Source organism: Aquarana catesbeiana, linkage group LG04 (genome assembly GCF_042186555.1).
Source record: "Aquarana catesbeiana isolate 2022-GZ linkage group LG04, ASM4218655v1, whole genome shotgun sequence".
NCBI classification, from domain to species: Eukaryota; Metazoa; Chordata; class Amphibia; order Anura; family Ranidae; genus Aquarana; species Aquarana catesbeiana.
Window position 1 is genome coordinate 139,917,504 of NC_133327.1, and position 17,415 is coordinate 139,934,918.

Genomic DNA, 17,415 nt, shown 5'->3' on the forward strand with positions numbered 1-17,415 from the left:
CTTTTGGGTCTATGGGAAGGACCACCTGGAACACAGAATTGATCCTGTGTACCTCCCCTGCCCAGTAAGAATGTGGTTTCGGACACCGCCACAAAAGGTGTATTAGGTCACCATGGTCCCTCTTACACCTTGTGCAAGTAGAGTCCGATCTTAGGCACATCAAGTGGAGTCTGTGAGGAGTAAAATGCACTCTTACAAGGATATACAGTTGAGTTAACCTTTGCAAAACATTTAATGAGCACGTGACCACAGCCTGAAAGGCTTCCTCCCACTGTTTACCCTCCAGATGGCCAACATCCCTTTTCCAATGAGCCTTCACTCTCAAGGGATGTGGACTCAGGTAGGACTGTAGAAGCATGGCATAGCTTTGTGAAATAAATCCTTTGGAGGACTTGGCATCCCTGATGAGACTGAATATCAGAGTGGGTGACAAGTGCCATTCTGAGGAATTACTCTGTGCCTTAACTGCCTGCTGCAGCTGCATGTAAAAAAAGTGCATAGACTGTGGTACATTGAACCTGCTCTGTATTGCAGCAAATGTCATAAGTTCCCTGTTATGGAGTTTTTGTTTAAGATGTGTTACTCCATATGCTGACCACTTAGCTCCACACTGCAATTTCGCCAGCTCCATATAAGTGTTATTACACCATATGGGGCTAAATTTCATGTAGCCTGTTGCCTTCTGAAGGTATTTGGTCTTGTTCCAAACCTTCTTAATGAGGTTATATGTCGGGTATCTCTTGTTTGGTAATCCAAAAGCTTGCACTTCAAGGGCCAGTACTATGGATACCCTATGTGTGGTGTGAGACTACACCCTGTGCCATTTAGCCCATTCCACATGCCGATGGTTCCTATGAGGTGTTGTAACTTAGCTGCTAAATAATACAACCATGGGTTGGGCAAGGCCAACCCACCATCATCTTTAGTCCTTTATAAGTGTTCTAGCTTAATTCTGGGAGAGCCCTCCCTCCAAATTAAAGTGCGGAAAAGTGTATTAACTATTCTAAAGATTTTTAAAGGGATCATCATTGGGGTATTATGCAGGGAATAGAGGAGCTGTGGCATAAGAGTCGTTTTAATTAGGTTCACCCTTCCTGCCACTGATAGGCGGAGGGATTTCCATGTTTTAATGCGGTCCCTAAAATGCTGGGGAAGGGGGGTGAAATGCAAATGACAAAAGTTCCTGGGATCTGGCGTTACCTGGACTCCCAAATATTTAAATGAGGATTTAAGCGGTATGGGGCACTCCGGTGTTACAATTTGTGTAGCATTACCATCTAATAACATCAGAGCAGACTTTGACCAGTTTATATTAAGGCCCGAATCCTTCATATACTTAAATAGTGGCCATGGTTTCCCAAAGGGAGGCATCCGTGTCTCCTAGCATAAGAAGCATGTCGTCAGCATACAACATCACCTTCTCCTGAACATTCCCGTATCTGAAGCCAACAATACCGGGGTGGGTCCTGTCCTTAATCGCCATAGGCTCTATCGCCAATGCAAACAGGAGGGGCGATAAAGGGCACCATTGCCTAATACCTCTCCTCAAAGCAAAGGTGTGAGATAGTTTCCCAAATGCCCTAATCGCGGCCTGTGGTTGCACATATATAATAAACATACCCACGAGATGTACTGTGGACCAAACCCAAAATGTTCTAGTACCACCCATAAGTAAGCCCAGTCAATGCTATTTAAAAGCCTTTGTGACATCCAAGGATAGCAATGACCCGCTGCCAACATTGTCAGCTGTAGATTGTATGTTCAGGAAAAACCTTCTCATATTAATTGCAGTTGACTTGTTTATGGGTACATTGTGTGGGAACAACAGAGCCACCAGCCAGCAGTAAAAGTGCTGTTGGTCAGGTGATTAAAATAAACCTTCTCCCATGCTTTCTATCCATCTTTAAAATAGTGCCAATTCCTCTCATAAATTTTTTCTTTTATAGCCTAAAATCAGCTTTATTGAAATATGTTTGGGGAAGGAAGAAACCTAGATTTTAGATATACCTAGATATAAGATCTTCACTAAGAAAAAGAGAACATGGAGGAGTGGCTTTGCCCAATGTTGAAATGTGATGAAATGTAATACAAATCTCTTCTCTACTGACAAAAAAATACCTGCTCAGATTCGTTATCTATAGCACCTATTCCTAGACACTGGTACTCCACCACATCTCCCTTCATCCAGGAATGGATATCAGAATAATGCCATTTAATGAGAAAGATGAACTGATAGCCCATCACTGTGATACCCATGACTCATTTAGGAATAAACTCATGGATTATTTTCATGGGTTTGAACTAGTTCAAATCCCTGTCATCAGCCTGAAAATATCTGCACATTCTGTAAAGAAGAACTATAGGCAAAACTTGTTTTTCATTTTGGATAGAGTAAAGGAAGGTTATAACGCCTGTCAGATTTGAATTTTTTGGGGGGAATCTTTCTAACACAGATGGCAATAAAAACCTGACAGGTGTTCTATTCCCTCTCCACTCTGTCCAAAACAAAAAAAAAGTTTTGCCTTTAGTTATACTTTACTACTGCACTTTAGAGCTTGAAGTTCATAATCACGAACTGGGGCCTTCTCCCCTTCTTTCCCTCAATCCGACCCTCCCTTGTTTATACCCCAACTTTTTGAGATGGGAACAAGGGACACCTATTAGCAAAAGTATGTAGGTTAATACCACGCCCGCTTGAAGAACAATTATACAAACAAAAAGTGCTTTTTTGTTACCACTTCTATTCCTTCTATTTGACATTTACAAATGCAACAATTTAGAAATTGGATGAAAGATTTAGCACTGGAAAACACTTTTTGAAATCTAAATAATGCATTTTATATATATAGATCAAACCAAAATGATGGACAAATGAGGAGAGAAGAGGGACTTTGTTCCAAATCAGGGCCAGTCCTTCTAAATCAGGGACAGTTGGGAGCTATGCTTGTTCTCATATGCCTGAACCTTAATGTAACCCACATGGATCTGCCTCATCCTGTTTACCTCTCTTCCACCTCCTGTAGCTAACACACTCCCACTGCACTCAGGTGTCCAGTAAACTCAACACATTTTTTTTATTTTTCTCATGTATTAGTTTTGAATTTCTATCAATACAATGGTCAAGATAGCAATTGTAAATAAAGGTTACGCTTATTTTATTCTGTTAAACTTGCTTTGTCATTATCAAACTATATGCATTGGCTGAAATTTGGTTACCTTGTCTCATACCCAATGCAGTATTTTACACTTTTGTACCCTCATCCCCTTTCTTCATTCTGTATCCTCTATTTTAAAAAATGTGTTTCTTGTGTGTGTATATATAATATACAGTAAGGTCCATATATATTTGGACATAGGCACAATTTTAGTTTTTTTTTTTCAGGTATTTACCAAAACATTCTCAAGCTATAGTTATATAATAGATATGGGCTGAAAGTGCACACTCTCAGGTTTAATTTGACGGTATTTACATCCAAATTGGAGGAAGGGTTTAGGAATTGCAGCTCTTAAGAATAGCCATCCCCCTTTTTCAATTGACCCAAAATAATTGGACAATTTAATCAAAAGCTGTTTCGTGGCCAGGTGGGGGCTACTCCCTTGTTATTTCTTCATCAGTTAAGCAGGTAAAAGGTCTGTAGTCGATTCTAAGTTTGGTATTTGCATTTGGAATCTATTTCTGTGAACCTACATCATGCGTTCAAAGGAGCTGTCCATGCAAGTGAAACAGGCCATCAACAACGTAAGGCTTCAACAACGAAACAAATCCATCAGAGAGATAGCAGCAACGTTAGGAGTGTCCAAATCAACAGTTTGGTACATTCTGAGGAAAGAAGAACGCACTGGGGAGCTCAGCAACATAAAAAGGCCTGGACGTCCACGGAAGACAACAGTGGTGGATGATCACAGGATCCTCTCTATGGTAAAGAAAAACCCATTCACAACATCCAGACAAGTTAAGGGCACTCTCCAGGAGGTGGGCGTATCATTGTCAAAGTCTACAATCAAGAGAAGACTTTGCAAGAGCAAATACAGAGGGTTTACCACAAGATGCAAACCATTCATAAGCATGAAGAATAGAAAATCCAGAATAGACTTTGCCAAAAAACATCTAAAAAAGTCAGACCAGTTCTGGAAAAGCATTCTTTAGACGGATAAAACTAAAATGAACTGCTTCTGGACCAGCCGCCGCAGTTATACTGCAGCAGGTTGGCTCCCCTGCGAGAGCCGTCATACCTGTACGTCGGCTCTTTAAGACGCCTTCGGCGGCCCAAATCATGTCCCCAGAGCCAATGCGAGTGGGACTGCTCGTTACAGAACGAGAACAGGGATATGTGTGTGTAAGCACACAAATCCCGATTCTCTCAGGGGAGATGAGACAGATCGTGTGTTCATACTAAGTATGAACACCGATCTCTCTCTTCCCCCTAGTCAGTCCCATCCTCCCTACAGTTAGAACACACCTAGGGAACACAGTTAACCCCTTGATCGCCCCCTAGTGTTAACCTCTTCCCTGCCAGTGTCATTTATACAGTAATCAGTGCATTTTTATAGCACTGATCGCTGTATAAATGTCACTGGTCCCAAAAATGTGTCAAAAGTGTCCGATTTGTCCTCTGCAATGTTGCAGTCCCGATAAAAATCGCAGATCACCGCCATTACTAATAATAAAAAAAAAATATTAATAAAAATGCAATAAATCTATTCCCTATTTTGTAGATGCTATAACTTTTGCCTAAACCAATCAATATATGCTTATTGCGATTTTTTTACCAAAAATATGTAGAAGAATACATATCAGCCTAAACTGAGGAAAAATTTGTGTTTTTTTTTTAAATTTGGGATACTTATTATAGTAAAACGTAAAAGATATTGTGGTTTTTTTTTTTTCAAAATTGTCGCTCTTCTTTTGTTTATAGAGCATAAAATAAAAACCGCAAAGGTAATCAAATACCAACAAAATAAAGCTCTGTTTGTGGGAAAAAAAGGACGTCAATTTTGTTTGGGTACAGCATTGCACGACCTCACAATTGTCAGTTAAAGTGACGCAGTGCCTTATCGCTAAAAATGGCCTGGTCTTTGAGCAGCCAAATCTTCTGGGGCTGAAGTGGTTAATCTGTACCAGAATGACAGGAAGAAAAAACTGTGGAGTAGGACAGCTCATGATCCATAGCACACAACATCATCTGTAAAACATGGTAGAGGCAGTGTGATGGTATGGGCATGCATGGCTTCCAGTGGCACTGGGTCATTGGTGAGGTAAAAAGACCCACAAGCAAAGAGCAGCTGAAGACCGCTGCAGTTAGAGCCTGGCAAAGCATCAGAAAGGAGGAAACCCAGTCTTGTCCATGGGTTCTAGACTTCAAGTAGTCATTTCCAGTAAAGGATTAACATTTTATTTATGATTACTGGTATATTCATTTGTCCAATTAAATTTGTGCCCCCAAAAATTGGGGGACTGTGTATAAAAATGGTTGCAGTTCCTAAAATTTGTACTTGATATTTATGTTCAACCCCTTGAATTAACACCGAAAGTCTGCATTTCAAATTAATTTGGATTGTTTTGTTTTAATTTTATTCTGGTGTCATACAGAGTCAAAAGTATTAAAATTTTGCCTGTGTCCAAATATATATGGACCTAACTGTATATCTATATTTATATACAGTATCTCACAAAAGTGAGCAAAAACACTCACATTTTTGTAAATATTTTATTATATCTTTTCATGTGACAACACTAAACAAATGACACTTTGCTACAATGTAAAGTAGTGAGTGTACAGCTTGTATAACAGTGTCAATTTGCTGACCCCCCAAAAATAACTCAACACACAGCCATTAATGTCTAAACCGCTGGCAACAAAAGTGAGTACACCCCTAAGTGAAAATGTCCAAATTGGGCCCAATTTGGACATTTTCACTTAGGGGTTTACTCACTTTTGTTGCCAGCGGTTTAGACATTAATGGCTTGTGTTGATTTATTTTGGGGGGACAGCAAATTTACACTGTTATACAAGCTGTACACTCGCTACTTTACATTGTAGCAAAGTGTCATTTCTTCAGTGTTGTCATATGAAAAGATATAATAAAATATATACAAAAATGTGAGGGGTGTACTCACTTTTGTGAGATACTGTGTATATATATAAAACTGTGATAAAGCTTACTGACTTTAGTCATTCCTTTTATTGTTATGAATGGCCACTTTGTGGCTTTTCATTTTAAGTAGCATTTTGTTTTTGTAATTTTTATATAATTATGTAATTGTATATATATATATATATATATACAGTGATATAATATTTTTTTTATAAAAGATATAGACTTAAAGGATGACTTGTTTTATTTTTTGTAGATATACAAGTGAATGTTGTCAGCCTAATATTATTTTTTTAACAATATGTTTTATTGTTTGAAAATCCATTTTCTATGTATACTTTGTTTTTTCACATGCATATGGCCATTGTTGCTTATTATATATGTAGGCACTGCTCCCTGCTTATTTATCAATTTTGCACTATGGCTTTGTCTCAGGAATTATTAATGTATACTTTGAGGACAAGATGTTTGATTATCTCTTCTGTTATCATGTAGGTCAATGCAACGGAATTGAGGGATTGCCTTATCAAACACACCATTATAGTACGAGGAGAAAGTGTTTCCATGCCTTTGACATGCTCCCAGGCATCTGATGGCAGAGATGCTTTTACAAAGGTAATAATATTGTGTCCTGAAATTCTTAAGTACTAGTTCTTCCCCTGCAGCTATTACCTTTTGTACCACCCCCCTCCCTTTAGATTGTAAGCTCCATGAGTAGGGCCCTCCTATTCCTTCTGTATTGAACTGTGGTGTAATTGTACTGTCCCCCTTTATATTGTTAAAAACTGTTGGCGCTATATACAATACCCAGTTCCAACAAAGTTGGGACACTGTGTAAAATCTACATAAAAACATAATGCAACGAATTTCAAATCTCATAAACCCATTTTTTATTCATAAAAATAAAATAGAAAACATATCAAATGTTTAAACTGAGAAAATGTACCATCTTTAGAAGGAAATAAGGTAATTTTGAAATTGATGGCGGCAGTACGTCTCAAAAAAGTTGGGACAGGGTAACAAAAGCTGGCAAAGCAAGTGTTACTAACAAGGAAGAGCTGTAAGAATATTTTGCAACTAATTAGGTTAATTGGCAACAGGTCAGTAACATGATTGGGTATAGAAAGAGCATATTAGAGAATCAGAGTGTCTCAGAAGTAAAGATGGGCAAAGGTTCACCAATCTGTGAAAAGCTGCATCTAAACATTGAACAATTTTAGAAAAAATATTCCTAAATGTAAGATTACAAAGACTTTAAATAGCAGGGGAAAAAAAGAAAGAAAAATGCTTGTGAAGCTCGATTTATTTAGGCCGCCATGAAGGCTGCCTGCCAGCTAGAACCAGCTGTTATGGACCAGAAAGTACACTTTCTTTTAAAAAAGAACTGCAGGGATACTAGAGGGTTGTGTACTGCAGCGTATTATTCTGGTGAAACAGTATGGGTTAAATAACCAGAATCAGAATAAATGTTTGATAAATAATCAATAATACATCAATCGTCCAAAATCCGAAATAAACAACCCGGATATTTAGGCTAATACTAAACAATGAAAACTCACTGGCTGAGATAGGCTGCCTCCTCAGTGTCAGGCTGGGAACCTGGTAACTGTGAAGAGACTAAGGGAAAGAGAGGGGCGCCAAAACTGCTATATAGTGTAGTAATATTAGTTATTGACATAGTTAAAATAAAATCATTGCACTCACAAGTGTTAAACAGGTCTGGTCATATCACAGTTAACCGAGTGGCCAACTGGGAGAAGATTGCAGCTTGGGTAGATGTGGAACTCCAGAGCCAGGAAGTGTGGAAGTCACCACTCTGCACCACTGGAACCACCGGAAGTCTCTCGCTAAAGCCTGGGATGGGATCACTGGAGCTGCCACTCTTAACCGCGATATGCCCAGACCTGCTTAACTCTTGTGAGTGCAATGATTTTAATTTAACTGTGTGTCAATAAACAATTTTACCACAATATACGGCAGTTTTGGCACCCCTCTCTTTCCCTTCTTCTCTTCAAAGCCTTTAAATATATATTTTCATCTCCATACAAAATATTATCAAAAGATCCTAAAATGCAATATTGGATGCCCATGATCTTGGGCCCCTTAGACGGCACGGCATTAAAAACAGGCATGATTCTGTGATAGATATCACTGCATGTGCTCAGGAATACTTCCAAAAATCACTATCTGTGAACACAGTTCATCCAAAAATGCAAGTTAAGCTCTGTCATGCAAAGAAGAAGCCATATCTGAACATGATCCAGAAAGACCATCATCTTCTCTTGGCCAAAGCTCATTTAAAATGGTCTGTTGCAAAGTTGGGAACTGTTCTGTGGTCAGACAAATCTAAAATGTTATATTTTTTTTTTGGCAAACATGGGCGCCACATCCGCCAGATTAAAGAGAAGAGGGACCTTCCGGCATTTTATCAGCACTCAGTTTAAAAGCCTACATATCTGATGGTATGGGGTGCATTAATGTGTATAGAATGGGCAGCTTGCACATCTGCAAAGGTGCCATCAATGCTGAAAGATATATCCAGGTTTTAAAGCAGCATATGCTTCCATACAGATGATGTTTTTTCAGGAAAGGCCTTGCATATTTCCACATGACAATACTAAACCTCATACTGCATATATAGTACATGAAAACAGCACAGCTTCAAAGTAGAAGAACCCAGGTGCTTAACTGGCTTGCCTGCAGTCCAGATCTTTCACCAATTGAAAATATTTGGCACATCTTGAAACAAAAAATATGACAAAGAAGACCCAGGACTGTTGAGCAGTTATAATCCTATATCATCAAGAATGGGACAACATTCCTCTCCCAAAATTCCAGCAACTGGTCCCCTCAAATCACAGCATCCTGTTCTGGGTGCTCTTGGAACTACCTAACTGCGCCCTGATTTCTTTACAAGCATTGCTTTGGCTTCCTCATAAATTATGCCCCCTGGCGCTAAGTCCTCTTATGCTTCATGGCTTGAAACTATGGCTTGAAACTATGGTTCGATATTCAGGAAATCTGATATCCAGGATGACCACCCTGATGGTTGATGAGCGGATGTCCAGTATTTTGAAGGATTCACATGCAAAATTCTTGAAAGTTTGGGACCTTGGATAAGTTACTCCTGCCCGTCCCTGCCCCCGACTAGCTATGGTCGACTGTAAACCTCTCTCGTGCAGGTCCCGCTTTCGTGGTATTCACCCTCTCCTGAGGCCTCTCTCTCTTTCTCTTTTCTTTGTCCTTTTTCTTCCTCCTCTGTCTTTCCTTTTCGTCTCCATAACTGATATGAAGGCTATTAGACGAAGTCTGATATCCCATAGGGGACAATGCAGTATTGCTTGTGATACTTACCTTACCTCTACCCTGGTCCTCTTTGGTCCTGGTAACTGTTTATAGTTATGTTATTTATCATTCGTACATACACTATTTTTTGTATGTGCCTGTTCAATGTCGCCCAGGGGTGGACTGACCATTGAGCCACTCGGGCATTGCCCGAGGGCCCTGGGCCTAGTGGCCCAATCAGGGTTGCCAGCCTCAGTAAAACCAGGGACAGTTTGTATAAATCTGTGTTTTTTTTACATCTGTCTCTGTATACTGTGTGTACATGTATGTGTATACTTTGTGATTGTATACTGTGTGTGTGTATGCTGTGTGGCCCCATAATCTCTGATTGCCTGGGGGCCCCATAATCTCCTATTGCCCGGGGGCCCCATGAGTTATCAGTCCGCCCCTGATGTCGCCCCTGCGTAGTCAAACCATGGCTTGTCATTCCCTGTTGAAATGTAAAAAAAATTATGCTACACTGTGGTAAATATGGCTCTGTCCCAACTTTTTTGTGGTAAACATGGCTCTGTCCCAACTTTTTTGAGACGTGTTGCTGCCATCAATTTTAAAATTACCTTATTTTTTCCTTAAAATGGTACATTTTCTGAGTCTAAACATTTGATATGTTTTCTATTTTCTATTGTGAATAAAATATGGGTTCATGAGATTTGCAAATCATTGCATTCTGTTTTATTTAGATTTTACACAGCGTTCCAACTTTTTTGGAATTGGGGTTCTAAATCCTGAATAATAATAATAATCATCGGTATTAGTGTTCTAGTTTAACACTGAATAAAAGTAAAAAATCTGTTTATTTTCTAACTTATGCTAAAAAATGTCAGGATATAGTAGACATACCACTTCAGCCCTAGAAGGTTTTACCCCCTTCCTGACCAGAGCACTTTTTACAATTTGGCACTGTGTTGCTTTAACTGACAATTGCGCGGTCATGCAATGCTGTACTCAAACTAAATTTGCGTCCTTTTTTTCCCACAAATAGAGCTTTCTTTTGGTGCTATTTGATCAACTCTGCGGTTTTTATTTTTTGCGCTATACACAAAAAAAAGAGCGACAATTTAAAAAAAAAACAATATTTTTTTTAGTTTTTGGTATTATAAATATCCCCAAAAATGTTTTTAAAAAACAAATTTCTTCATCACTTTAGGCCAATATATATTCTTCTACATATTTAATATATAAAAAAAAATTGCAATAAGCGTATATTGATTGGTTTGGGCAAACGTTATAGCGTCTACAAACTATGGGAAAGATTTATGGCATTTTTTTTTTTTTTTTTTTACTAGTAATGGCGGTGATCTGCAATTTTTAGCTGTATTGCAACATTGTGGCAGACAGATCGGACTCTTTTGACACATTTTTGGGACCATTGACATTTATACAGCGATCAGTGCTATAAAAATGCACCGATTACTGTGTATAAATAACACTGGTAGGGAACGGGGTAACACTAGGGGGCGATCAAGGGGTTAAATGTGTGTTCCCTCAGTGTGTTTTAACTGTACGGGGATAGGACTGAGTAGGAGAGGAGACACTTCGCTGTTCCTACTTACTAGGAACAAACGACATGTTTCCTCTCCTCTGACAGCACAGGGATTTGTATGTTTACACACACGAATCCCCGTGCTGGCACTCGTGCACGTAATTGCGCATGGCCGGTGGTGATCGCAACCGCTGGCCACGCGCATCACGCCCCCCGCCGTGCAGCAGGCGCGCGCCCTCTGGTGGCGCTTAAAGGAACCCTGTATATGTACGGGGTTTCACGCAGCTGTGTCATTGTGCCGCAGTATATGTACGGGAGCCGGTCGTGAAACGGTTAACACTCAACCTTGCAGTGAGAATGCATAATGATAAGTTGGCAAACAAATGTGTTACATGTCGCACACACTTTGAGAGGCTTGATAGAGCACTTGATGACCTTGCTGGCCCTGGGTCACAGCTTAACCCTGTCTAATGGGTTTAACTAAAGTTCATAGACTAAATCACTGTATCATAGTGTTTAAGTAACATCCAGACTTCTGGCGTGTTTTAGGATCTCCTAGTAAATAAATGTAAGTTAAGAATATATGGTAACACTTATGCCCCGTACACACGGTCGGATTTTCCGACGGAAAATGTGTGATAGGACCTTGTTATTGGAAATTCCGACCGTGTGTAGACTCCATCACACATTTTCCATCGCATTTTCCGACACACAAAGTTTGAGAGCAGGCTATAAAATTTTCCAACAACAAAATCCGTTGTCGGAAATTCCGATCGTGTGTACACAAATCCGACGGACAAAGTGCCACGCATGCTCAGAATAAATAAAGAGCTGAAAGCTATTGGCCACTGCCCTGTTTATAGTCCCGACGTACGTGTTTTACGTCACCGCGTTCAGAATGATCGGATTTTCCGACAACTTTGTGTGACCGTGTGTATGCAAGACAAGTTTGAGCCAACATCCGTCGGAAAAAATCCTAGGATTTTGTTGTCGGAATGTCCGAACAAAGTCCGACCGTGTGTACGGGGCATTAGACTTAATCGAGTGAGTCGCATGGGAAAAATTGAGGTAACCATATTGATATGATTTTTTTTTAAAGGGCTATTGGAAATGAAGATTGGCTGCACAGAAAGAATAAAATATTTAGCAGGCAGACCCTTCGTCGATTTACTTATATTCCTCGCTAGTGCTGTAGATTAGGGTTCATCCATCATTCTACAAATTTAAACCTATAAAGTTGAAAATTGATTTGAATATTATGGGAGAAGAGCACTACATAAATTGTGTTGTACTGTACTAGTATTCTATTGTATTATATTATATAATAAACAAAACAGTTTTATTATGTCCATAGATAACATTCCTGAGTATACAGTTTGAAGAAAAACAGAACAGTGATCATCTACATAACAGTGTCATGCTTATATTGTCTATTATAGGGCATTTATGGGCGAATGTTCATGTGGATAGTTAACAAGATCAATGAGGCTATTTTCACACCGATGCCCAAAGAAAGAGCAAATGAACGCAAGTCTATTGGCTTATTAGACATCTTTGGTTTTGAACATTTTAATACAAACAGGTAATTTCTAAAAGAAAATAGAATTGAATTAGTCTTCATGTAAGAGTAACCAGTGTCATGGAATAATACAGGCCAGGGCTAGTAGAAGGAAGATAGCTACTTGCTATTGATACATGGTTTGCCCAATATTATTAGATAAAAAAAGATGAATTTGTATTCTCGTGTCTATAGTCTTTGAAGACCAACTCCAGCCGCATTTTTTTTTTGTTTTGAACAGTGAAAGGGTTACAACATACATCAGGGTTTAAATTATGTCTGTCTCCATGATAAGGAGATTTCAGCTCACTTCCTGTTCTGACATGAAGTTTCTGTTTCTGGACAGAAAGTGAGGGTAAATCAGTGCATACAGAGGAATGCAATCCTGACAGAGGTGTGACACCTTCCTCATCCTACTAAAAATGTGTTTTTGGCTGTCCATTAATGGGATTTCCCTGTAATTATTTTCCTGTCTGAGTGAGGAGAAGCTATGAAAGGACAGCAATACGCAGTTGACAAAGATTTTAAACCTGTTTTGACAGATGTGTTGTAATGCATATTACGTTTTCTTTTTCTTTCTTTTCCTTTCTTTCTCTTTCTTTCTTTGTTTCTTTGTTTCTTTTTTTTATAGTCTAAGCAAAATAATTGGACATCTGGAAATCAAATGTTTTCTTTATAGACTGTTTTTTGGGTGCAGAAATGTATAATAAAAGGGAATTTTTTTAACTTTGGTTAGAAAAGAAAGGGATTAGAACATCTGTCAGGTTTTTAATCCTCTCTGTGCCCCTGGTATTTTGAGTTGTCGCCAGAACAGGAATAGAGGAGGCATTTTCCAATGGGGACACTAGTTCTGGTGCCCCTAGTGACAACCAGGTATTCCTTCAGTTTTGAGGAATATCCCCTCACTTCTGTTTTCACAGGAAGTGAAGGGAAATCTCCCCAATGGTACACAAATGGCACAAGAAAACTGACCAGGGTTATAACCCTCCCTTCCTTAAACATGTTGTGTTACTTTAGGCCAGCCATAGATGGATTGGATGACAACTAGTTCAGCAGGGACTGGCTGAAATTTGATCCATCTATGACCAGGCTGATTGTACCCAAGTCAATCCATCGATCGACTTGGGTACAACCAATATGTCGGATTTTTAGCATACAATTATTGCCAGTGGCTATAACCACTAGCAGTAATCACTGTGTTCCCCCTGGATGGGGAAATCAAGCAGGATTATGGTTGCAGGAAAGAAAATTGCATAACCTATACCCTGCTTTTTTTTTTGATCAGAAAAAATGTTTATTGTGCCAAAAGTCAGCAAAGATACAATAAAACAAAAGACAAACCATTGGGTATCATACACTGCACATGATATAAACAGTGTAATCAAATGAGATGACCAGAATATTACGTCAGTCAGAGTTGTTCAGGAGATGTAAGATTCATCTTATGCATAGCACAAATATAAGGCACTTTGGCATAAAAATAATATAGTAAACTAAAACCGTAAACAGTAAGGTTTAACTCAATAGGGGGTTCCCTCCCATTACGGAGAGAGGGACCATCAGCCGACCAGCCAGATATAATACATATTGTTGATATCCTTGAGGATAATTAGTATCAAAGAGAAACTCCATTAGAGGGGACATAGGACTTATTTCTGAGAACATCTTGCATAAAAGTAACTAGAACCAGTAGTTCCCCTACATTCCGACCTGGATAAATAGTTGGCAGAGACTCAAACATCTATGCCTGTAATAATCTGCCCATAACTAGCTGTGATGGGGCAAGACCTGGAGTATCGAACCATGCCTGCCGTATAGAAGAGAACTTTCCATTGGCACTCCTGTGTTGGTATGTTAACCGTTACCTTATAAATATAGAATTACTGTAAGCTGTTCTATCCAGATTTTCTTAGTTGGGGTCTGATTGGAAAGTCAAAACCGAGCTACTTGCGTCTGAGCTATATATAAAAGCCTAAGTACAGCTATGTTAGCTGGGGGGGAGATCTCTTTGTCCACTTCACCTAGTAGAATAATCCAGTGGGACCTTAATCATATATAAAGCAGAGATGGTATCTGTCACATCTTTACAGTAATGGAATAATTTAGGGCATCACCACATTAAATTAATACAAGTTCCTTTTTCACTTAGGGCACATAGTAGAATCTCTCCTCCCCCAGTGGTAAAGCTGTGTTGTGGTGCAGTAGGCCCTGTGCAGCAAAAATATTTGTGACAACTTGTGTGAAGGTGAGACAGATAGAGTAGGCACATTTTGCAAACATAGCTCTCACATTTCTCTGCTAATGTTCCCCTGGTCTCGTACCCAACCCCTCCTACACAGTAGAGTGGTTGCATCGTGCATGGTTTAAATTAGTGTAGAATAGGGAGATCATACCTTCTTGCTGAGCTCAGTGAATACTTTCTGCAACAATAGATGATCTGATAGTGTTAGAGTAGAACAACGCATTTGGGCCTGAAAGGCATGGCGTAATTGTAAGTATTTGTAGAATTGTTGTCTAGGTAAAGCAAATTCAGCCTGTAGCTCAGTAAAAGATTTTAAGATGTTCTGATTATACAGTTGGGATCGATAACGTAGACCTGCTGGCTCCTATGCCTGAGATCCCTCTAGTTTGTTTAGTTCAGTATACTCGGGTTTGTGTCATAAAGGCGTCGCAAGAATAAAACCCAATAGTTTCAGACTGCGCTTAACTTCTGTCCAAAGTCTCCTTATAAGTGAGACCGTGGGCCCTGAGAGTGGTGGATTGGAGAGCTCCATTTCTAAGTGGGATAACGCTGTGAGCCTCAAGGTTTCAGCAAAGAGTATTTTACATATTGGCTCAGAGGCATTAGGACAACCCCATCCCCAAAGATGTTGAAGCTGGGAGGCCATAAAGTAAAGTCTGGAATTGGGTACTGCTAGCACATCCTGGTCTTTACTATACTGCAACATAGAGAGGCATATCCTAGATACCTTCTTCTTCCAGATTAGTGCTCAAAATAAAGTTTTGGGAGTTTATACCATATGTTACATTTGGCTTGAAATTGTTGGAACATGGGAAGCAAATTGAGTTCTAGATATTTGGAGGGATCTGTGGTGACTTGGACTCCTAGGTATTTAAACAGGGTTACAAGCTGCAGAGAGCCAGCACACTCTGGCAGTGAGGAGAGGGTACCGAAATGTTCAATTAGAGACATCATATTTGCAAGAGAAGCATCAGTGTCACCTAAGTATAGAAGGATGTTGTCTGCATATAATGAACGTTTTCTTCCCTTGACCCCTAATAAAGCCTGTAATAAGTTGGGAAGCTCAGATTGTTGCTGCCAAAGGCTCCAAAGCTAAAGCAAACAACAGGGGTGACAAAGGGCACAACTGCCATGTGCCCCTGTGTAGTGGAAAAGAGTCAGTTAGATCCCCATTAATTCTGAGGCTAGCCATAGGGGCTGAGTATAGAAGCTGCACCCACTTCTGTAGCCTGCTTTACTCTTTCAAAAAGACAGCACAAAGTGCATTGGATCATGGCAATGCACATTAACACATTCATTATAGTGTGAATGTGCCTTGACAATAGACCAGTATTTTTATTAGACAGGCCAAATCCTCCCAAAGTGTTATGGCAGGTGTGAATTCCATATTGGCAAGTTTATAACCAACTGTATAGCAGAGGTGGGGGACTCTAGTCACATGACTTGACTCGAGTCAGACTCGAGTCACCTGTTTGAGGACTTGCGACTTGCTTGACAAAATTAAATAAATGACTCGACTTGACTTTGACTTGTCACTAATGACTTGCGACTTGACTTTGACTTGGGCTATTTGACTTGCAATGACTTGCAATGACTTGGCACCACCAGTTCTGTGTCTTGGCCTAGGCAAAAGCCGCCCCCCCCCCCCCCCCCCCACAAAAGAAAGCTCCCCTGAGTCCCGGCTTCGGGGTAGATCAGTATTTTGACTTAATTTGTGACTTGACCAAAATAAATGACTTGACTTGACTTGCTTGACTTCTAGCAGGGACTCGACTTGACTTGCTTGCTTTTCGCCACAGTAACTTGGGACTTGCTTGTGACTTGAAGGTTAAGACTTGAGACTTGCTTGTGACTTGCACATGTGTGACTTACTCCCATCACTGCTGTATAGTGTGAGGACCTGCTTAATGTGATATAAGTGAATATTATTTTAAGTTAGCTCCTATTAATACGAATACATGTTAGACTTTAGCTGAGTAGCTCTTAACCAGTTAGAAAACAAGTTTCCCCACTGTTAGGGAAAAGCTTCCTGTTCTATTTGAGCTGTATTATAATCAGCATAAAACAATGTATTTCACAAAAGTAAAAGTCACAACTAGTTAAATCGGGGGTCCACCTATCTATCGTTTTTTTTTTTTTTAGATCATTCACAAACTTTTCTTCTCAGCATTACATACTCGCATATTGTGTGTAATATGTCCGCCTGTGTCAGATTTCATCGGAAAGAATAACTTATATTATTCACTGCAGGCGGTTTCCATCTTCATTGTGGGCATTTGAAGCCCACAAGCATTTATTTCCTGGATGTGGTGAATGCTGTGCTCCCAGCATTCACCGCTCGTTCCCGCACATGCTCAGTGGCATCCTGGGAAGCCTGAGACTAGCTCCCAGGAGTCTGGGAGAGGCTAGAAACACGCCTACTCCCACGGGAGGAGAACCAGGAAGTGCAAAGAAGAATAGAAAAATAAAAGGTAATTACGGCGATTTAAATTTTTTTAAACGGCATGTCAGCATCTAGGCAAGGAAGAGAATACATACAGATATTGTTCAAAATTTGGGTGGAACTCCGCTTTAAAGCCATTGGTTTAAAAACAAAAGCCTGCTTCTTATTTTTTTCAAGCACAGAATACTAGATAAAGATAATTCTTTCTCTCCGCTGATGCACTGTTTTTTTATGTAATTCAGAATAAA

General features: G+C 39.7%; 1 protein-coding gene across 2 annotated transcripts in view; it reads left to right on the forward strand.

Annotated features, from left to right (window-relative positions):
- Positions 1-17,415, forward strand: part of MYO7B (myosin VIIB) — a 422,737-nt gene that overhangs the window by 190,855 nt on the left and 214,467 nt on the right. For both annotated transcript variants that reach the window (XM_073625783.1, XM_073625782.1), the window contains 2 exons: positions 6,592-6,711; positions 12,364-12,506. In XM_073625783.1, the coding sequence (XP_073481884.1) occupies positions 6,592-6,711; positions 12,364-12,506 (263 nt within the window). The remainder of the gene's footprint in view (positions 1-6,591; positions 6,712-12,363; positions 12,507-17,415) is intronic.